This window comes from Nycticebus coucang, chromosome 3 (assembly GCF_027406575.1).
Source record: "Nycticebus coucang isolate mNycCou1 chromosome 3, mNycCou1.pri, whole genome shotgun sequence".
NCBI lineage: Eukaryota > Metazoa > Chordata > Mammalia > Primates > Lorisidae > Nycticebus > Nycticebus coucang.
In genome coordinates this window covers 73,809,554-73,833,447 of record NC_069782.1, presented here as the reverse complement: position 1 = coordinate 73,833,447, position 23,894 = coordinate 73,809,554, and the positions used below count along the sequence as shown (strand labels likewise).

General features: G+C 38.7%; 1 protein-coding gene across 3 annotated transcripts in view; it reads right to left on the bottom strand.

Moving 5' to 3' along the window:
- Positions 1–9,374: 9,374 nt before the first annotated feature.
- The window catches only part of BMS1 (BMS1 ribosome biogenesis factor), a 52,071-nt gene continuing 37,551 nt past the window's right edge, over positions 9,375–23,894 (bottom strand). For all 3 annotated transcript variants that reach the window (XM_053583649.1, XM_053583647.1, XM_053583648.1), the window contains exons 20-23: positions 22,972–23,119; positions 22,451–22,626; positions 10,380–10,541; positions 9,375–9,895 (exon numbers count right to left, since the gene is read on the bottom strand). In XM_053583649.1, coding sequence (XP_053439624.1) covers positions 9,665–9,895; positions 10,380–10,541; positions 22,451–22,626; positions 22,972–23,119 — 717 coding nt within the window. In that variant the 3' untranslated portion in view covers positions 9,375–9,664. The remainder of the gene's footprint in view (positions 9,896–10,379; positions 10,542–22,450; positions 22,627–22,971; positions 23,120–23,894) is intronic.

Sequence of the window (23,894 nt, the reverse complement as noted above, 5' to 3'; positions counted from 1 at the left end):
GTACAGAAGGGACATTTCGTAAACTGATAGAGGCCATCTACGGCAAACCCACAGCCAACATCGTATTGAATGGAGTTAAATTGAAATCATTTCCACTCAGATCAGGAACCAGGCAAGCTTGCTCATTGTCTCCACTGCTTTTCAACATTGTAATGGAAGTCTTAGCCATTGCAATTAGGCAAGAAAGGAAGACCAACGGTATCCATATAGGGTCAGAGGAGATCAAACTTTCACTCTTCACAGATGATATGATTGTATATCTGGAAAATACCAGGGATTCTACTACAAAACTCTTAGACATGATCAAGGAACGCAGCAGCATCTCAGGTTACAAAATCAACACTCATAAATTTGCAGCCTTTATATATACCAACAATAGTCAAACAGAAAAAACAGTCAAGGACTCTATTCCTTTCACAGTAGTGCCAAGGAAGATGAAATATTTGGAAGTTTACCTAACAAAGGACGTGAAAGATAGCTATAAAGAGAACTATGAAACTCTAAGAAAAGAAATAGCTGAAGATGTTAACAAGTGGAAAAACATACCATGCTCATGGCTAGGAAGACTCAACATTGTTAAAACGTCTCTATTACCCAAAGCAATATACAATTTTAATGCAATCCCTATTAAAGCTCTACTGTCATACTTTAAAGATCTCGAAAAAATAATACTTTGTTTTATATGGAATCAGAAAAAACCTTGAATAGCCAAGACACTACTCAGAAATAAAAACAAAGCAGGAGGAATCACGCTACCAGACCTCAGATTATACTATAAATCGATAGTGATCAAAACTGCATGGTACTGGCACAAAAACAGAGAGGTAGATGTATGGAACAGAATAGAGAACGAAGAGATGAATCCAGCTACTGACTGTTATTTGATCTTTGATAAGCCAATTAAAAACATTCAATGGGGAAAAGATTCCCTATTTAACAAATGGTACTGGGTAACCTGGCTGGCAACCTGTAGAAGACTGAAACTAGACCTATGCCTTTCACCATTAACTGAGATAGACTCTCACTGGATTAAAGATTTAAACTTATGACATGAAACTATAAAAACACTAGAAGAAAGTTCAGGGAAATCTCTTGAAGAAATCGGCCTGGGTGCATATTTTATGAGGAGGACCCCCCCGGGCAATTGAAGCAACACCAAAAATACATTACTGAGATCTGATCAAACTGAAAAGCTTCTGCATAGCCAAGAACACAGTAAGTAAAGCAAGCAGACAGCCCTCAGAATGGGAGAAGATATTTGCAGGTTATGTCCCTGACAAAGGTTTAATAACCTGAATCCACAGAGAACTCAAATGTATTAGCAAGAAAAGAACAAGTGATCCCATTTCAGGCTGGACACGGAACTTGAAACTTCTCTGAGGAAGACAGGCGCATGAAAAACTGCTCATCATCCTTAATCATCAGAGAAATGCAAATCAAAACCACTTTGAGATATCATCTAACCCCAGTAAGATTAGCCCACATCACAAAATCCCAAAACCAGAGATGTTGGCATGGATGTGGAGAAAAGGGAACACTTCTGCACTGCTGGTGAGAATGTAAACTAATGCGTTCCTTTTGCAAAGATGTTTGGTGATCATTAGGGATCTAAAAATAGACCTGCCATTCGATCCTTCAATTCCTCTACTAGGTACATATCCAGAAGACCAAAAATCACTTTACAACAAAGATATTTGCACCAGAATGTTTATTGCAGACCAATTCATAATTGCTAAGTCATAGAAAAAGCCCAAGTGCCCACTGACCCATGAATGGATCAATAAATTGTGGTATACGTACACCATGGAGTATTATACAGCCTTAAAGAAAGATGGGGACTTTACCTTTTTCATGTTTACATGAATGGAGCTGGAACATAGTCTTCTAAGCAAGGTATCTCAAGAATGGAAGAAAAAGTATCCAATGTACTCAGCCCTACTATGAAACCAACTTATAGCTTTCATATGAAAGCTATAACCCAACTATAGCCCAAGAAGAAGGGGAAAGAGGAGAGGGAGAGGAAGGGTGAAGGGAGGGTGGGTGGATGGAGGGTAATTGGTGAAACTACACCTACAGAGCATTTTACAAGGGTACATGTTAAATTTACTAAGTGTAGAGTATAATTGTCTGAACACAATAATTAAGGCTGTTAACGAGTTTGATGAAAATATTTCAAATTGTATATAAAACCAGCACATTGTACCCCATGATTTCATTAATGTACACAGCTATGATTTAATGGGAAAAAAAGAAATCTGACTATGCTATCCAACTAAATGTTTTCCAAGGGCTTCCTGTGTCTTGGGTTAAAGAAGCATCTTCAAGCAGCCTTAGCCTCCGGCTCTCCATTTCCTTCTCCAGCTCCCTGCAACTCTCTGCCCATCATGGCTACAGCCACACTGATTGCAGGTGTCACACCGCCTTGCACCACAGGGCCTCTGCACATAACATACCTACGCCTGACATGCTCTTCTTCCCAACTCTTAGACTTTGCCAAGGTCATCTGCTTCTTCAGATCATGGCTCAACGTTCATTTGCTTCCTTAAGGAAGGCTTCCCCAGCCTTCTACACTGTATCTAGAACCATGCTGTCCTCTATAGAGTCATTGGCCATATGGGGTCAGCAAGCAACTGAAATGTGCAACTGCTGCCAAAAACTGGAAACCTAATTTTATTTAATTAATTTTAAATTGGTTGCTAGGTTCAGTTACATTTGAAACAACTAAGGGATATAAATCTATTTTTTTAACTTAAATTTAATGAAATGTAGAGATAGATCAAATATTTTCCACAAAATTTAGCATCTGAATTGAGAGGTGTGGTTAAGAGTATAATATCCCAAATTTCAAAAACTTGGCACAAAACAGGAAAGTCAAACAGTTCATTAATCATTTTTATGTTGATTCCATGTTGCAGTATTTTAGATATACTGGCCTAAAGAAAAAAGGAAAATGTTATTAAAATTAGTTTTACCTGCTGCTTCTTCCCTTTAATGGGGGGGGGGGGGGCGGAGCATTGTCTCTGTGGACGCTCGTTTGTGACTCCTGATGCCTTCCAGTTCCCCTAGTACGAGATTCTAGAAAGGAAAGGAAACTTAAGACAATAGTGAAACGGTCACTCTATGTTTTCTGTTAACTTTGCCAGAATTTAGTTTGAAAGCCCATTATCCCTGGACTGGGCTCTTGCGTAGGCACTGGGGTATTGGCCAGATGAGGGCAGTTCAGGAGGGGGGACACCTGGGCAGGGGTAAGTTTCCCTCTCACCTCTGTGCGCTCACTTCCAGGCCATGCAGCTTCGCAAGCATGGAAAGGCCAAACACACCCAGTTACAGAACAGGAGTTTAACTCACTCACCCCGTGTTTCCTGAGGACAGTCCTAGGTCATGGACATACCGCTGTGGGCAGCCCAGGGCCACCTCTGGAGGGAGCAGCTCAGAGCCACACTACCTACACTCAGATCTCAAGGCCTTCCCATACCCCCAAAGGACCAAGAACCTCAGGAGAGTTTTTCCTCATGTGGGTTTTATCTATCAATTTTCACTAAATGAGATGTTGAAATTGGGGAGGGAAACATGAGGTATTGGTGAAAGGTAACAGTTTCAGGTAGGAGGAATATAACCTGAGTATCTAACAGATGGCATGCTGACCACAGCTAATAATACTCTATTGTATATTTGAAAACTGCTAAGACAATGGATCCTAAATGTTCTCACCACAAAAAATTTGTAAGTATGTGACGTGGACATGTTAGTTAGCTTGATTTAATCTTTTCACAATGTATACACATATCAAAACATTATGCTGTACACTGTTAATATATACAATTTTTGTCAATTATACTTTAATAAAGCTGGAGGGGGAGAATAAAAGGAACCATGACATAACAACAACAAAAAGTTAAAGCTGAAAATAAACAAGCCCATTACATGGTAACATAAGCAGCATATTGTTGTGAAAAATGTTTTCCAAAGCAAAAATAACTTGTGGGAAGAATGACATTGTTTTATAGTTTTTTTGAGTCCCTGTCATGTCTGACTTACTATAAGGTGGACTCTCCCACCTGCAGTCAGACTGTTGTACTCCCAAATGTCATCTGAGAACCTTGCTGCCCACTTAAGAACAAGTGAAAGAGGCAAATAATGTCTTCCTATTGTCATGAAACAGAGTTGGATGCCTGGGGTTCCTGGATTGCACACAGAGAACCACTGGTTTAGTGGGAGAAAAAATTGAAAGAGTACAAGGAAGCTATGTGAGTCCCAGGGAGGCCTTGGACTAGTCTAGGACCAAGGTCAGAAGGAAGAGCAGCAGACACCTGGTGAAGGACAGGAAGGTGACCATCGGAGCTAAAACACTCCAGCCAGAGGTACAGCATGTGCTAAGGCCCCGGGATAAGTGCACTTGAGGGCCAGAGTTCAAGGCAACAGAAAAGAAGTATGAGTTAAGGCACAAAGGAGGCAGTGAAGCAGAGCCTGTAAGCAAAGGGAAGTCATGGAGGGATTTGGGTACATGACATCAAAATTTGGATGTTTAAAAGGGCTTCCCTCAAAAAGTGCAGTCAAGGACATTAGCCAAATGATCATATAAATAATATATTCTTAAAAAGTAAACAATGATTTGATAAAAATTTGTTGGATATGACACCAAAGTGCAGGCAACAAAAGGATAAATCGGACTTCATCAAAATTAAAAACCTTTGTGTATCAAATGACAGTATCAACAGAGTGAAGACAACCTGCAGAATGGAAGAAAATATTTGCAACTTGTTTATCTGACAAGGAATTATATCTAGAATAGGCTGGATGTGGGGCTCATGCCTCTAAACCTAGCACTCTGGGAGGCCAAGGGAGGAGGATAGCATCAGCTCAGGAGTTCAAGACTGGCCTGAACAAGAGTGAGACTCCATCTCTACTAAAAATAAGATTAGTTGGGGTTCCTGGGAGGTGCCTATAATCCCAGCTACTCGGGAGGCTGAGGCAGGAGGATTGTTTGAGCCTAGGAGTCTGAAGTTGCTGTGAGCTAGGCTAAGATCATGGCACTCTAGACAGGCAACGGAGTCAGACTCTGTCTTAAATAAATAAATAAATAAAATATAAAGAATCTCTATAAGTCAAGAAGAAAAAACCAAACAACCAGATTTTTTTGGAATGGACATTTCTCTCGATATATAGATGGCCAGTAAGCATATGAAAAGCTCCTCAATATCACTAGTCATCAGGGAAATGCAAATCACAGTGAGATGCAACTTCACATCCGCTGGGTGCCTAATATTAAAAAAACAAACAAACACAACACAGATTGTTTAGCCTGTGGAAAAATTCCAAGCCTTGAACATTGCTAACAGGAATGTAAAATAGTTACATTTGATCCAGTGACTTCACCTTTAGGTATCTACACAAAAGAATTCAAAGTAGGGACTCATAGATATTTATATACCGAATGTTCATAGCAACATTATTCACAACAGGCCAAACATCCATTAATAAATGAACGAATAAGCCAACAAAAAAACGGAAGAAAATTCATGTTAACATGCTATATAACATGACATACTAAGTGAAATAAATGAGACACAAAAAGACAAATATTGTACAATTCCATTTATATGAAGTATCTATAGTAGTCAAATTTAGAGACAGAAAGTAGAATGGTGGTTGTCAGGGGCTGGGGGAGGAGGGAATGAGGAGTTATTGTTTAATGGATACATAATTTCAGTTTGGAATGATCAAGAATTTCTGAAGATAGTTACATAACACTGTAAATATAATTAATGCCACTGAGTTATAAAATTAAAAATGGTTAAAATGTTAAATTTTGTTATGCATATTTTACAACACAAAAGTTGAAAAACAAAATAAAAATAGGACGTCAAAGTTACTGCCTAACTGGTCCAAATGTATGGAATAACCTCCCCTCTCTACACACCAGTGGCAACCTTATTTTATAATAAAATAAAATTTAAAATATTCCTCCAAATAGCCACCTAACCAGTTTGCCTAATTTTTAATCATAAGGTACTATCTCAAAATATGAAATGTTAACACTTCCATAATATACACCTTTGGCATTTAAATGTCCAATACCTCAGCTTTTGATCTTATTAGTTTAAAGGTTACAAAAATGGATGAGACTTTAAAACCATAAAATAAACTAGGTAAAACTAAGGAGAGGCAAATAAAGTTCAATGTACTTAAGGTAGACTCTGGATAATGGTTTTAAAAGACATTGAGTCTGGCAAAATATTAGATCAAAGGAGTCAGTGCTAAGAGCAAGCAAGCAAATATTCTCTTCCTATCACCAGGGTGAGTCCTGAAGCCTCCAGAGAGCTGAATACAGGCCACGTGGCTTCCTGCTTTGCTCCAACATTTATTTCTGAAACAGTGGGCATGGCACCAAACATTAATAACAGCAAAGTTTTAAATAAAGCAAGTTCACATTTTTTTTTAAAAGAAGGAAAGAAACAGGCGGCGCCTCTGGCTCAAAGGAGTAGGGCACCAGCCCCATATACTGTAGGTGGTGGGTTCAAACCCCGCCCCAGCCAAAAACTGCAAAAAAAAAAAAGAAAGAAACAAAACTAGTAAGTCCACATATAATAGGAAAACAATTATACCTGAACACATCTATTATCACCTAAGAATATTTAATGGGATGGAATGATATGTACAACACTATAGGCCAATATTAGTTATAAAAATAACTAGAACCTAATCGCTCCCTGTACATGGTAAAATACAGAAAAGTATAATAATGAGTGGTTATCTCAATTCCCAATTGTCGTCAAATGTATTACTTTACAACAGAAAAATATTTTTTTTATAATTTATACAGTTTAATGTAATTTAATAAGGTTCCTTTAAAAACTATTATAATATTTTAGGGGGTGAATGCTTACTTTGCATAGCAAGCTGCAGTTGGAATACCCTCCCTTCTTCCTTCTAAGCAAATATTTATTAAGCACTTATTCTATGCCCAATGGCTCTACTCCAAGATGCACTCTATGCCAAGTGCCAAGGAGGTGAATGACCCAGTTCCTGTTCTCATGGAACTAACATTTTGGTAGAATTTACTTTTGCAAAACACTTCCTGACAATATGAAATGAATAAGACATTAGCATTGAAAAGTAATTTGTAAACTCCTCCAGCCTAGTCCTCATTTTGATATATTACCTTCCTCTAAAACGTCTCAGTAACAAAAACTATGCAGTTATATACAACCTTGAGCTGCATTAACATCACAATGGTCAATAATGGCCTGCATATATGACAGTGATTCCATAAAATGATACTATTATATTTTTACTGTACCTTTTCTATGATTAGGTATGTTTAGATACACAAATACCACTGTATTACAACTGCCTACAGCAGGGGTGTCCAACCTGTGACCCGCAGGCCACATGCTGACTTTGCAAGGATCTGTAGTGTCAGATATCACAAAAGCTAGGCATGAACTTTTTTTTCTAATAAGCTTTCAAGCTTTCAGTTAGTGTTTGTGTATTTACAACTCTTATTTTTCCAATGTGTGGCAAAGGGAAAAAAATGGTTGGGCACCGCTGGCCTACAGTATTCAGGACAATGACATACTGAACAGGTTTGTGGCCTAGAAGCAACAGGCTATACAATAAGCCCAGGTGTGCAGCGCACTACACCATCTAGTTATGTAAGTACACTCTATGATATTCAGATAAAACTGCCTAATGATACATTTTGCCTAATGATGCTTTTCTCAGAATCTATCTCTGTTGTTAACCAATGCATGACTGTATAACCTAGCCAGCTGGCCCCTTAACCAATAAAAATTCTACATGGCAATTACCACTGAATTGCTTCTTTCAGACATTATAGAGATTTGTTTAGTTTTAAATGACCTTGGTGTACAAATTTTTCATTTCCCCTGTACTCCCAAATATGATAAACTAAGATTTTAGTGTTAGCACATATGATTTCCACACACATATACTATCTTTAGAAAAGACAATTACTTGCAACTGTGCTTAAGCTTTCTTTATTCCCCCCATTACTAAAGAATTTTACTCTTTTGGCTAAAACAGGAGACTATACAATTATATGTACTTTATTATTTGCAATGCCTACTCTTTGAAAAACTTGTATAAGACACTTTTTCAAAATCTGTGGATTCAAGTTATTATCTGGAAACATTTCCTTAGCCCATATGACCCTTTCAAAGCTTAAGTTTCATCTATTCTGAATGATCTTGTGAGCTACTTAACTGCAAAACATGGTACGACATACAGTGCCTTGCATATATTTAATCAAATTATAGTTTCATATTTTTAAGTGTATTGATTATGCTATACAAAATAAGAGAAATTAGTTCTAAATTTTATCATTTTTATGGGTTTATTATGCATTAGTTCCCAGATATATCAGCATACTAGATGCCCTGGCAGGATTTTCACATTTCCATCACTTGTTACGCAGGCATAAGGTTGAGCACTTACCCACTGACAGTTCATAAAGCCTCCTAGACTAGCCAATTGAACACAATCCTACCAGGAAACCCAATGGTTGACACCAGGTGAATTTTCTCTGGCCCATGTGATGTTTTAAAAGGCAACGTGGTACACTGGCAGCACACATACTAAAATCAGAATACAGAAATTAGCATGGCCTCTATACAAAACAACATACATCCGTGAAATGGTCCATATTTTTACACACATGGACACCTACATACAAGGTTACCAGTAAAGGTGGGGAAATCTGAACAAAATCAGTGGATTGTATCAATGTCAATATCCTGATTGTGCTATTTGCAAAATGTTACCATTGGGAGAAAACGGGGCAAAACGCACAACTGTATGTGAGTCTATGATTATATCAGACAGTATTAAATCATGTGTGATTATATAGATTCATAATCATTAAGTTATACATTATATACATAATAGTATCAATAAAATATTCCATTTAAAAAAAGCAATGTAGCTAGACAGGTATAATTTATGAGAATAGAAGACATCTACTTCATTGGCATATACTATTTCCCTGGCATATACTATACATCTACTTCATTGGCATATATTATTTCTCAGATTGCATCTGAGACAGCAATCTCTTGGTCTAAAGCTTTAAAAAAGTATTTACAGTTACCTAGGTATTATAGTAATAAGAAAAACATTAGAAATATGATATAAAATGTCCATTAGGGTATTAGGGTCAGTTATCAAAGAATACATTAGACAAAAAAATGAAAACCACCACACATCCTTCTCTAAAATTTTACATTAAAGCTGAGGGTTCAGGCTAATATTTCTTTCCCTTCTGGAAGATAGTTATGAAAGTGGCAGAACAAACAAATATCCACAGTGAACCGTCAGGCATTTACATCCCTAATGAAAACTACTAAGCCAAAATTAACAGGAAAATATTTTAATGATATTTTTATAGCACAAAATAATTAAACTGAGATAGATAGAGGAGAGTAAGAGAATCCACATAACCATAGCTGAGAACGAACATGCATCCTACCAATGCTGTCTTCTCTATTCCTCCTCTAGAAGGCACAGTCTGGGTGATGTATCCCACAAAGCCACCTCTCTGGGGCTCTGGCCCCTGACCTGCTATTTACAAGCACTGCGATATTCGAAACCACATCTGGCTCTGCAGAGCCAGAGGACAGACAGCCCTCCATTCCATTCTGATGCCTCACTTCAGCTGCTCCTCAGCCCCCTTCAGACTGGACTTCTGATTTCTCCTTTCCTTCTGACCCTGAATTCGGAAGAGCTTCTTCCTGAGGTCCTTCTGTCGCTTCAGCTTCTCCTCCTCCTCCCTCTGCTTTACTTTGAAGTGCTCTTTATTGTGCAGGTGCCGCTGCTCCTTGGCCTTCTTCATCTTCTGGCTATGCACTGTACTCAGAGCATCCAGCAGTGCAAGGATCTGACAAGACAAACCCAGTGAGTGATGAGAATATTCCCATGGTCATGGCATGCTTGCATTCTATGTTTCAGCAGCTAACATCTCAGCTGTTGGTATCAAAACTAAAGACAATCCATGATCCACATAAATATTAACTTAGTGAAAATTAATCCTGAACTAGGAAATCAAAGTAGGCATGGAGATACATGTATGAGCATATGTATTTTACCTTTACCACAAAATCACCTCTGTTGATCACTCTGTGGACACTGTGTGCAGCTAATGACTATGAAGTAGTTCCCCAAATGTGTGCCCATTATTCCCCATTAAAAAGCACGGGGACTCTGGCCCTTCCACCAATGCCCAATTCTAGTGCCATGAATAACTCTGGCCCTTTCCCTTTCCTGATAAAAACCGAGAATGCAGTAGAAATGCCAAATTCGCTACTGACAGCACTATTTTCATAACTAAATACAACATTCTGTAAGCCACCCAGTGACAGTACCTTCCTTTCATGAGGCTCACGTATGACGGCTGGTCTCTGCCTGTCCTTCGGCACCTTGCTTGCCTTTGCTTGAGTCTTGGGCTTGTTCTTAAATGGCAAGGCCTTCTGCAAAGCTTTTGGAATGTGCAGTGAATTAAAATGTTTCTTTTGCCTCAGGATTGGCTAAAAAGAAAAAGAAAACAAAAGCTGTTACATATATAAATTATGACCTATATGCATTTAAAACTTCTGCATAAAATCTTCTCATCAGATTGACTTTTCCACAAGATCAGTAAAATTAGTCTGTTCACCCTCGGAAACCAGGACTTATTCATACATCTGATGCAGATCACCTCAGTGAACACTCACAACTCTAGGCAAACAGAGAAACAGATTCTATATATGTACATCTTTCAAAAAATCAACTGTGCCCATTTCTTCATCATGAACTATGGAGTGTCAAGAGAGCAGATAAAAAGATCCAAAATTTTTGTTTGTTTTAAAGACAAAGTCTTGCTCTGTCCCAGGATGGACCACAGTGGCATCATCATAGCTCACTGCAGCTTTGAACTCTGGGGCTCAAGGAATGTTCCTGCCCCAGCCTACTGATTGGCTGGCATTATAGGTGTGCACCACCACAACCAACTAATTTTTCTTTTTGTAGAAACAGGGTCTCACTTTTGCTCAGGCTGATCTTGAGCTCTGACCTCAAGAAATCCTCCTGCCTTGGCAAAGTACTGGGATTACACGTACAGCCACCACACTGGACTCCCGTACTTTTTTTTTTTTTGAGAGTCTCATTATGTCACCCTCGGAAGAGTGTCATGATGTCAGCTCACAGCAACCTCTTGGGCTTAAGCAATTCTCTTGCCTCAGCCTCTTAAGTAGCTGGGACTATAGGTGCCCGCCACAATGCCTGGCTATTTTTTTGTTGCAGTTGTCATTGTTGTTTAGCAGGCACAGGCCAGGTTTGAACCCGCCAGCCTCAGGGGATGTGGCCAGAGCCCTAACTGACCTATCGGCGCCGAGCCTCCCAAACTTTCTTTTACTAAAAAAATCAAGAGCACTTACCCTGTTTTCCCGAAAATAAGACAGTGTCTTAGGCGTTGTGGTGGGCGCCTATAGTCCCAGCTACTTGAGAGGCTGAGGCAAGAGCATTGCTTAAACCCAAAATAAGACAGTGTCTTATTTTAAGGTGTGCTCCCAAAGATGTGCTAGGTCTTACTTTCAGGGGATGTCTTATCTTTCCTGTAAGTAGGTCTTATTTTCGGGGGATGTCTTATTTTTGGGAAAACAGGGTATCTTTAGGGCACTGAAGTGGTTTTCAAGCCTAACAAAAATAATCTAGCTTTTCATCTTGACTACCAAACTCTCTGGATTTAAGGACAGAGTTCTTCCTCTAATCAACAGCCAGAGGGTCCCCAAACCTCATTCTAATTAAGAAGTTTAATTTTATTCTGTTTCTGATGGAAGCTGGCTGAAAAAAGTGAAATTCAAATAACAGATGAAGACAAAAGATGTTGCCCTGAACTTTAAAGGTAATCTAAGTTCTGTTTAAATTAAATGACCAAAATTTCTAACTACCTCAGAAATATTATTAATAATAGTTGGAAGTTTTGCCCTGGGCCTTTACCCCACTCAGCACTACTTATATAGAGAATATTTCTGTTATGTCTTTATTATTAAAGACATCATCCACAATAATATTCAAAATTCTCTATTTAGAAACTCAAATTGCTTTAAGGAATTCAGAGAAATCTCCTCAGAAAAGTTTAGGCACCACACTCAGGTGCGTAATGGGTAGCACACCTTCAAGTATATTTTAATAAAAGTTTATTTATTTAGGTTGATCTAAAATTTTATTAACTATTTTACAGAAAGAATAATGCTTGGGAGACCTCTGTTTCCAACAGAAGTGCAGACTGAAACCTCAAACTACCGTCTTATTATAAAACAACCGAATATCCTAGATTAAAACAAATGCATTTTTAAATTATGAAGAAAATAATGAAATGCATTTTTAAATTATGAATTTTTAAATTATGAAGAAAATATGGGCGGCACCTGTGGCTCAGTAAGTAGGGCGCCGGCCCCATATGTCGAGGGTGGCGGGTTCAAACCCAGCCCCTGCCAAACTGCAACAAAAAAATAGCCGGGTGCTGTGGTGTGCGCCTGTAGTCCCAGCTACTGGGGAGGCTGAGGCAAGAGAATCGCTTAAGCCCAGGAGCTGGAGGTTGCTGTGAGCTGTGTGATGCCACGGCACTCTACCAAGGGCCATAAAGTGAGACTCTGTCTATACAAAAAAAAAAAAAATACATGAAGAAAATAATGAAAATTCTACGACCAAAATCTAAATGAAAATGGGAATCTGGACAGACATAAAAATTTAAAATAAAACAATATTGATAGGCCAACTACTGGCATGGATGTGGAAGCATAAGAAGTCTATAAAGCTATTGACAAAGGCTAAGCTGCTGAGACTTCAAAACGCTCCAGACCAGGGTCGGGCGTGGTGGCTCAAACCTATATCCCTGTACTTGGGAGGCCGACGAGGGTGGATTGCCGGAGCTCACAGGTTCAAGACCAGCCTGAGCCAGAGCGAGACCTTTGTCTCTAAAAATAGCCAGGCGTTGTGGTGGGCGCCTATAGTCCCAGCTACTTGAGAGGCTGAGGCAAGAGAATTGCTTAAACCCAAAAGGTTGCTGTGAGCTACAACATCATAGCACTCTACTGAGGGCAACATTATGAGACCACCTCAAAAAAAAAAAAAAAAAAAAAAAAGAAAGAAAGAAAATAAGTATGGGAGTCCAGTGTGGTGGCTGTACATGTAATCCCAATACTTTGCCAAGGCAGGAGGATTTCTTGAGGTTGGGAGCTCAAGATCAGCCTGAACAAGAGTAAGACCCTGTTTCTACAAAAAGAAAAATCAGTTGGTTGTGGTGGTACAAGTCTGTAATGCCAGCTACTCAGTAGGCTGGGGCAGGAACATTCCTTGAGCCCCAGAGTTCAACGCTGCAGTGAGCTATGATGATGCCACTGTGGTCCATCCCGGGACAGAGCAAGACCCTGTCTTTAAAACAAACAAAAACTCTGTTTGCCACAGCACTCTACCAAGGGTGACAAAGTGAGACTCTGTCTCAAAAAAAGAAAAAATGCTACAGGCCTTAAGCAATGAAGGTGGGTACACATGCACCCCAGAGCCCAAAACTCACCCTTCTATTGGAATCTTCCAATAGAAGTATGTGCACCTGCACACAAAACAACTCACACACCTAGGACCTTAGTGTTTAGGCAAGCATTATAATGGCCAAAACCTGGAGGTTATTTTATTCATCAGTGGATAAACCATGACATTGTCACATAATAGAACCTGACAATAATAATAAATGAATGTCTGCCAAATACAAGAATATGGCTGAATTCTATAATATTGAATCAAAGAAGTCAAGAAAAATAGTATGTACTAAATTTTAGAAAATTAAAAATCAAGCAGAATTAATATACATGTTAGGAGTTGGGACAGAGGCTATCTTTAAGGAGGGAAGGAATAGGGACTAGAAGGGGGCTTCTGATGTGCTGGTAATTCTATTGCTTTGTCTAGGCCATGGAGTCTTTAGTGTGCTATAGTTTACTGAGGTGTACACTTATGATTATTTTTCTGTATGTATGTTAACTTTTCAATAAAAAGTATATTAAAGCATTAAAAATTTAATAAAAACTTATGTTGCTTCAATAAAAATTAACACATTAATATTTTAAAGATACATGTATATGGTGGGGGGCAAAAAGTTCAAAAGAGCATACATTCCAAAGAGTACAATGAAAAGTTTAAGAGGGAGTGATGTCAGCCAGATGCCAACCAGAAGCCCCTTGTGTTTATCCTACCACCACAGGGCCAGCCAAAGGAATAACCAATCAACTATATTTTTATGAAAATAACTAAAAGAAAGTGTCAGAGCACAAGAGTGGCAAAAATCCAGTAAAACACAGAAACCAGGATGGCCACATAAAGAAAGGAAAGAAAGAGCAGTGCCTGTGGCTCAAGGAGTAGGGCACCGGTCCCATATACCAGGGGTGGCAGGTTCAAGCCTGGCCCCAGCCAAAACTACAAAAAAAAAAAAAAATGAAAGGAAGGAAACAACACACCCCTATCCCCCAGTCAGGATCAGCTTGAACCAGGACAACTGCTCTCTATAGCAGTAGTTCTCAACCTTCCTAATGCCGTGATGTATTTTCATTGTTACAAAGGGGTTGCAACCCACAGGTTGAGAACCATTGCTCTATAGGGAAAAATTAAGATTTTCATCTGGTTCATGATTCTGGTGACTGGTAAGTCCAAGATTGGGCAGCTCATCTGTGAGGCTCTCGTGTTGTTCCAGCTCATTGCAGAAAATGGAAGGGGAAGCACATGCATGCAAAGAGAGGATGAAAGAGAGTCTAGGAAGCACAAGTCACATTTGGCAGCATCCGCTGTAGGTACTAAGCCTAGCTAAGAGAGCTGCCTGGAGTCCAGCCTGCTCCCCCCAGAGAAGCAGCACTCATGGCCCATCTTGCAGTGTACTATGCCATCTTGGAACTGGAATCACTGCTGGAATATGTCCCACTGCAAGGGTGTATAGCCACTTCACCCTTCCATCCCTGAGGCTTATTCACCCCATGTCACCTCCACCTGGCCCATTACCCCTGAGCTGCTGAAACACCATCTTAGTCCATTTATGTTATTATAACACAATACTTGAGACTGGGTAACTTATTTTAAAATGATATTTATCTGAATAATGATTCTGGTGATTGGGAAGTCCAAGATCGGGCAGCTAGCTCATTTGTGAGGCTCTCACACTGTTTCAACTCAGTGCAGAAAATGAAAAGGGGAAACAGATGCATGCAAAAAGATTACTTGGCAAAGAGAAGAAGAAAGAGAGAGTCTAAGAAGCTGAACTCAAATTTATCACACTGCACTCTCTGGTAACTAATCCAGTCCTAAAAGATGGCATAATCTATATCTGCCCCATGACCTAAACACTTCCCACTAGGCCCTACATCCCAGCACCACCACACTAAGAAATTCAAAATTCAACATGAATTTTGATAGGAATAAACTACATCCAAACCATAGCATACACTCTACCCCAGGGGCCAAGCTGCCGTGCTTGGCTGCTGAGAGCAGTCACAGCTGAAGTAGTGCCCCACTTTCATAAAGAGTAGGTGCCTTGGCTTCACCAATGTGGCATCCTGCATCCCAGGGGAACTAAGCATTGACTGAGTGGGGGCACCCTACCATCCAAAACAAACAACTGTAACATCTGCTTCCCTGGAACTAGATGGACCCTACAATCTGTACCCTGTCTCCTCAAGGAGTAAAATGGTTTCTGTTCTGCATCTTACTCCCCAGAGCCCAAGCCACAGCTGTAACCTGCCGTTTGTGGGTATTTGCTGATGCAAATACTCCATCCTAACAAAATAATTGCAAAACATTTCCCATGACTTAGGAGATATATGGACATCCATATCCGTGAAGCTCAAAAATCCCCAAATAGACTGAAACCAAAGAGGTTCTCATTGAGGTACATTATAATCAAAATGTTAAAAGTCAAATACAAAGATAATTTTAAAAGCAGCAAGAGAAAAGTGTCTAGTCACATACAAGGGAATCCCCCATTAGACTATCAGTGATGTCTAAGCAGAAACCTTGCAGACTAGGAGAGAATGGGATAATATATTCAAAGTGTTGAAAGGAAAAAAACCTAAACACTGCCAGCAAAGCTGGCTTCAGAAATGAAGGAAAAACAGTCTTTTCTAGAAAAGTAAAAGCTGAGAGAATTTATCATCACTAGATCTGCCTTACAAGAAATGCTTAACACAGTCCTTTAAGTGGAAATGAAAGGATAATGATGGGCAGTGCCTGTGGCTCAAAGGAGTAGTGCATCGGCCCCATATGCCAGAGGTGGAGGGTTCAAACCCAGCCCTGGCCAGAAACTGAAAAAAAGAAAGAAAGGATAATGATTACTATCATAAAAACACACAGAAGCATAAAACACACTAATAGAGGTAAATTCATGGGCCTAGAATACTCTTATCTCTGTGATGGTGGTACGTAAATCTATCAAATCTCTAGTATGATAGTTAAAAGTCAAAATGGTCAAATATAACTATAGGTACAAGAAGTTGTTAAGGAATATAACACAATATAAAAAATTGTAAATTGTGACACAAAAATATAAATAATAAGGCTGGGCATGGTGGCTCATGCCTGTAATCCTAGCACTCTGGGAAGGCCAATGCAGGTGGATTGCCTGAGCTCACTGGTTCAAGACCAGCCTGAGCAAGAGTGAGACCCTACCTCTAAAGAGTTGTGTGGTGCCTGTAGTCCCAGCTACTCAGAAGGCTAAGGCAAGAGAATCACTTGAGCCCAAGAGTTTGAGGTTGCTGTGAACCATGATGTCACAGCACTCTACTGAAGGTGCCAAAGTGAGACTGTCTCAAAAAAAAAAAAGTATATATAAATTGTGAGGGAAGAGTAAAAATCTGGAGTATTTGTATGCGACCACAGTTAAACTGTTATTAGCAAAAAACTATAGCAGATACAGAAAATCACCAAATTCCAAAAGTATACAGCAAGAAAGGAAGAAAAGAACAAAGAATGTACAAAACAACCAGAAAACAATAAAATGGCAAAAGTCCATTACCTACTATTTATGGGTAATATCAATAATAACTTGATTTACTTGAATGTAAATGGATTAATCTCTTCAATAAAAAGACAGAGAACAGCAAATCAACTCTATGTTGCCAAAAAGTGACCTATTTTAGCTTTAGAAACATACAAAGGCTAAAAGTGAAGTGATAAGAAATGATATTACATGCAAATAGTAATCAAAAGAGAGCAGGGGTAGCTATACTTAGGAAAAATAGCCTTCAAGTCAAAAACTGTGACAAAAGACAATAAAAGTCATTATTTAACAATAAAGGTTCAATTTATCAGGATGATGTAACAATTACAAATATACGAGTACCCAACGTTGAAACACTGAAATGAACAGAGCAGATATTAATGGACCTGAAGGAAGAAGACACAGCAACAAAATAGTAGGAGACTTTAATATCCTACTTTCAATAATGGACAGATCAATCACATAGAAAATTAATAAGGAAATACTAGGGTTGATTTGCACTTCAAACCAAATGTTCCTACAGACTTATATACATTATTTTCTAGCACACATGGAACATTCCCCTGGATACACATGTTTGGCTATGAAAAAAATCTAAACAAAATTAAGAATACTTAAGTGAATCACAGTGGTATAAAACGAAAAATCAGTAATAGGAGAAATCTTGGGAAATTTACAAATATGTAGAAATTAAACAACATGCTGGTGGGTTATACACCAGGCAAGAGAATCGCTTGAGCCCAAGACGTAGGCATTACATTTCAAGAAGCTAGGAGCTGGTGGGTTCGAATCCAGCCTGGGCCTGCCAAATGACAATGACAACTACAACCAAAAAATAGCCAGGCATTGTGGCAGGTGCTTGTAATCCCAGCCTCTTGGGAAGCTGAGGCAAGAGAATCGCTTAAGCCCAAGAGTAGGAGGTTGCTGTGAGCTGTGACACCATGGCTCTACCTACGTCAACAGCTTGAGACTCTGTCTCAAAAAAAAAAAAAAAAAAAAAAACCTCAGACAAACGACAATGGAAATATAACACATCAGAACCTATAGGATACAGACAGAGGGAAGGAGGGAGGCAAGTGGGGTCTCCACACACCTTTTGTGGGCAAGACACAATTGTAAGAGGGACTTTGCCTAACAAATGCAATCAATGTAACCTGGTTTCTTGTACCTTCAATGAATCCTCAACAATAAAAAAAAAAAAACCACCTTGGCTCAGCGCCCACAGATCAGTGGCTAAGGCGCCAGCCACATGAACCAGGGCTTGTGGGTTCAAACCCAGCCTGGACCTGCTAAAAACAACAATGACAACTACAACTGAAAAATAGCTGGGCATTGTGGTGGGCACCTGTAGGCCCAGCTACTTGGGAGGCTGAGGCAAGAGAATCAGTTTAGCCCAAGAATTTGAGGTTGCTGTGAGTTGTGACACCATGGCACTCTACCAAAGAAAAAATAGTGAGACTCTGTCTTAAAAAACAAACAAACAAACAAAAAAACCCCTATACAACAAAAGCAGTTCCAAAAGGAAAGTTTATGGTATCAAGAAAGACAGGTTCTAAATAAAGAGCCTAGCATTACATTTCAAGAAGCTAGAAAAAGAACAAACTAAACCCAATGTTGGCAGAAGACATAAAGTCAGAGCAGAAATAAATCAAAAAGAGAACAAAAAAACCAGGGGACTAAGGGGGGAAAAATAAACAAAATTGGCAGACCTATAGAAATAAACTAAGAAAAAAAGAAAGAAGACTCAAATAAATAAAATCAGAAATGAAAGTGTAGACATTACAACAGATGCCTAAGAAATAAAAAGGATCACAAGAGACTAGACACGTATGAACAATTAATTACGTGCCAACAAATTGGATAACCTAAAAGAAAGGGAAAATTTTCTAGAAAACTATCACCTACCAAGATAAAGACCTTTAAACTAAGAAAAACTCAGGACCAGATGACTTCATGACTGAATTCTATCAAACATTCCAAAAAGAATTACTACCAATACTTCTTAAACTCTTCCAAAAAACAGAGCTAGAAGAAATAAGCATCACCTTAATACTTAAGCCAGGCAAAGAAACCACAAGGAAAAGAAAAAAAAAAAAGACTACAGGCCAATATCTCTGATAAATCAAAAACTGATACAAAAAATCCTCAGTAATAAATTAGCAAATAGAATTCAACAACACATCAAAAAGATTACATCATGATCAAATGGGATTTATCTCTAGCACAGAAAATTGGTTAAACATATACAAATCAATCAACATACGAATCATTATCATATTAACAGGGCAGCGCATGTGGCTCAAGTAGTAGGGTGCCGGCCCCATATACCGGAGGTGGCAGGTTCAAACCCAGCCCCAGCCAAAAACTGCAAAGAAAAAAAAGAAAGATAAAAACCAATGATTATCTCAATCGATACAGAAAATGTATCTGACAAAGTTCTGCATCCTTTCTCAATAAAACCTCTTAACAGAGTAAGAAAAGAAGGAAAGCTCCTTAATACAATAAAGGACATTTATGAAAAATCTACTGCTAAAGTATTTTCCATCAATGGAAAACAACTAAAAGCTTTTCTACTAAGACGGAATGCAAGACAGGGATGCCCACTCTCTTCATTTTTATTCACCATGGTACTAGAAGTACTAGCAAGAAGCAAATAGACAAGAAAAAAAGAATAAAAGGTATCTAAATCAGAAAAAAGAAAATAAAATTATCTCTATTTGCTGATGACATGATCTTCTATGGAAGAAAATCCAAAGATTACACAAGAAAACTCTATCAGAACAAGTGAATTTAGTAAAGTTGCAAGATACAAAAAAACAACATAAAAATAAGTAGCATTTCTAGTACAAACAATACTAGACCTAGCTGGAAAAGAAATCAAGAAAATAATTCCATTTACAAGAGCATCAAAATAATAAAATATTTAGGGATAAATTTAGCCAGGGAGATGAAAAATTTGAACACTGAAAACTATTAAAAATTGATGAAGTTGGGTGGTGCCTGTGGCTCAGCGAGTAGGGCACCGGTCCCATATGCCGAGGGTGGCGGGTTCAAACCCAGCCCCGGCCAAACTGCAACAAAAAAATAGCCGGGCGTTGTGGCGGGCGCCTGTAGTCCCAGCTACTCGGGAGGCTGAGGCAAGAGAATCGCATAAGCCCAAGAGTTAGAGGTTGCTGTGAGCCGTGTGACGCCACGGCCCTCTACCCGAGGGCAGTACAGTGAGACTCTGTCTCTACAAAAAAAAAAAAAAAAAAAATTGATGAAGTTTAAGAATACACAAACAGAAAAATATCCTATGTTTGTGGATTAGAAGAATTAATATTGTGAGAATGACTATATTATCCAAAGTATACAGGCAGATTTAAAGCAATCTGTATCAGAAGTCTAACGGCATTCTTCACAGAAATATTAAAAATAATCCTAAAATTCACACAGAACAACAAAAACCCCAACCAACCAACACAATACTGAGAAAAACAAAATTGGAGGAACACACTTCCTGACTTAAAATTATTATTACAAAGCTATAATAATCAAAACTATTTGGTATTGGCATAAAAACAGAAATACAGACCAATGGAATAGAACAGAAAGTCTATAAATCAAACATACTTTCATATCAACTAATATTTGACAAGGGTAACCAAGAGGACACAATCTCTTTAATAAATGGTGCTGGGGAACTGGATATCCACAAGCAAATGAATGAAATCGGGCTCTTATCTTACACCATACACAAAAATCAACTCCAAATGGATGAAAGACCTAAGTAAGACCTGAAACCATAAAATTCCTAGAAGAGAACACAGAGGGAAAGCCCCTTGATATTAGCCTTTGACAATGGATTTTTTGGATATTGCACAAAAATCCAGGCTACAAAAGCCAAAATAAATTAGTGGACTATATCAAACTAAAAAGCTTCTGCACAGCAAAATGAATAAACTAACAAAATGAAAAGGCTGAGAAAACAAATGTACAAACCATATATCTGCTAAAGGGTTAAAATCCAAACTCTACAAAGAATTCTTACAAACTAATAGCAGAATCACAAATAACCCAATTAAAAAGTGGACAAAGGACCTGAACAGACATTTCTTCAAAGATTTAAAAATTACCAACAGAAAATGACTGTGGAGATATAAGTCAAAAAATATAAAATAGATATGTAGGATGAACAAGTCTAGAGATCTAATGTACAACATGAGGACTACAGTTAATAAAATGTTGTGGGGGGAGCATGGGTGGAGGGATGGTGATTGGTGGGACCACACCTATAGTGCATCTCACAAGGGTACATGTGAAACTTATTAAATGCAGAATATAAATGTCTTAACACAATAACTCAGAAAATGCCAGGAAGACTATGTTAACCAGTTTGATGAAAATATTTCAAATTGTATATAAAACCAGCACATGATGCCCCATGATTGCATTAATGTACATAGCTATGATTTAATTAAAAAAAAATTTTTTTTAAATGTATTGTATTTGGAATTCTTGTATGTAGATTTTAGCTGCTCCTGTGACACACAAAGCTATGTGAGATGGTAGATGTTAATTTGCTTTACTATAGTAACCATTTTATTACCCATATGTTTTCTATATCATGTGTTAAACCTTGAATACCTTTTTTTTTTTTTTTTTGAGACAGTCTCACTCTGTTGCCTAGGTTAGGGTGGTATGGCATCAGCCTAGCTCACAGCAACCTCAAACTCCTGGGCTCAAGCGATCCTCTTGCCTCAGCCTCCCAAGTAGCTGGGACTATAGGAGCCCACCACCATACCCTAATTTTCCTATCTTTAGCAGAGACAGGGTATCTCTTTGCTCAGGCTGGTCTCTAACTCCTGACCTCAAATGATGCTCCTGCCTTGGCCTCCAAGAGTGCTAGGATTACAGGTATGACTCAGCTCATGAAATTTAAGTTTAATTATCTTTTTCAATCCAGGAAAAAAAAAAAAAAAAACACTATTACCATGTTCCTGTGTTCTTGTCCAAAACATTCTACAAATACACAATTTTTTTTTTTTTTTTTTTTAAGAGACAGAGTCTCACTTTATTGCCCTCGATAGAGTGCCGCTGCATCACAGTTCACGGCAACCTCCAACTCCTGGGCTTAGGCGATTCTCTTGCCTCAACCTCCCAAGTAGCTGGGACTACAGGTGCCAGCCACAGTACCTGGCTATTTTTTGTTACAATTGGGCTGGGGCCGCATTTGAACCCACCACTCTTGGTATATGGGGCTGGCGCCTTACCCACTGAGCCACAGGTGCTGCCCAATTATTCAATCAAATTTAATGTTAGACTTTATAAACTTTAAAATTCAAAACATGTTAAGACATGACATTTGAAAGTATCTGTGCTATTCTCTATCTGTAAGAGCAAATGCTGCCATCCCCATTAACAAGCACACACAACCTGTACCTTATACAGAGAATCCTTGTTTGGCTTTAGTTTGATACCACGGGCAAGCCTGAGTTGACCTGTTGTTCGCATTCCTGACCAGGTGTCTTTCTCACCCACTGGTTTTAACAAAGATGTGACTGGGTTATAGAAAGCTGGAATGGAGACAGGATACCAAGTTCGCATGAAGACAATATCTGGAAAGAGAAGAATTCTATTTTGACATTTTCAAAAGAAGATTCACATCCATTTCATCATGAAGAACACCCCAAAACATTCACCCCAAACTTCTCTACCTGGTTGTACAATATTTGGAGGACTTCACTAAGTAAACTATTCCTTTATCACAACACTTTACTCTGTGTGAACGAAGGGGCTGCAGACACAATGTGAACGGGTACAATGCTCATTCACAGATGCTCCATCTGGGGAGAGTTAGCACTGACTCCAACTTTCTAAAGACTTAAACTCCAACCTCTAATCAACTCTGGCTAGAAAGCAATAATGAATAGTGTCTTGAACACACCACAAAACATACTTACCACTCATGAGCAATTTATCCTCAAAGGTGGCCCGGAAAGCTCCTTCTGGAGCCCGAAGTGCTTTCTTGATCTGGCCCCTTATTCCACTGACAGTTCGAATCATAGCACCTTCGAATTTGGCCACTTCCAAGGCAGAATTAAACATTCCCTACAGGCATATTAAAACAAAAATACATAAAATCATAGCTTTACCTACTTTACTTCTACGTTCACAAAAATATATTCTTGGTTAAAAAACAAAAATAGCTCCTTGACAGGTGATAAAATAATCAAAATATATTTTGCCCCCTAAAAGTGGGATTATTACCTCAGAAAGAATACAAGTTTATTTTATTTCCCCTAAAATAACATTAATCAAGACTACTGCACTCATTAGCATGCTCATCACCTATATCTCTGTAGGACAGAAGGTCACAGAGGTTATTTATTGGACTGAACTGGCCAGGCAGCATTGGCTGGCATCTCAAAGGTTGGACTGTAGCTCAAATCCAATTACTTAGGTGCATGCACTATAAACTAAAAACGAGGAAGAAAAACACTGGTGGTATTATTACCTTATACTGTAAGAATATTTTATCATCTCCTAGCTCTGTTTTTAACATCTACCCCTAATGAAACTGGCAATAAAGCTACTCAAACTAACCTCAAAATACTGCAAAATAGTGTGTCCATTTCTATATACTCTTGCCAAGTTTTCCGCAAATTGCTTTGTCTATTTTTCTACTGAATGGTTAGACAAACATGATTCCCCTCCACCTTTTTTTTAGAGACAGAGTCTCACTTTGTCACCCTCGGTAGAGTGCCATGGTGTCACAGCTCACAGCAACCTCCAGCTCTTGGGCTCAGGTGATTCTCTTGCCTCAGCCTCCCAAGTAGCTGGGACTACAGGCATTGCCACAACGCCCAGCTATTTTTTGTTGCAG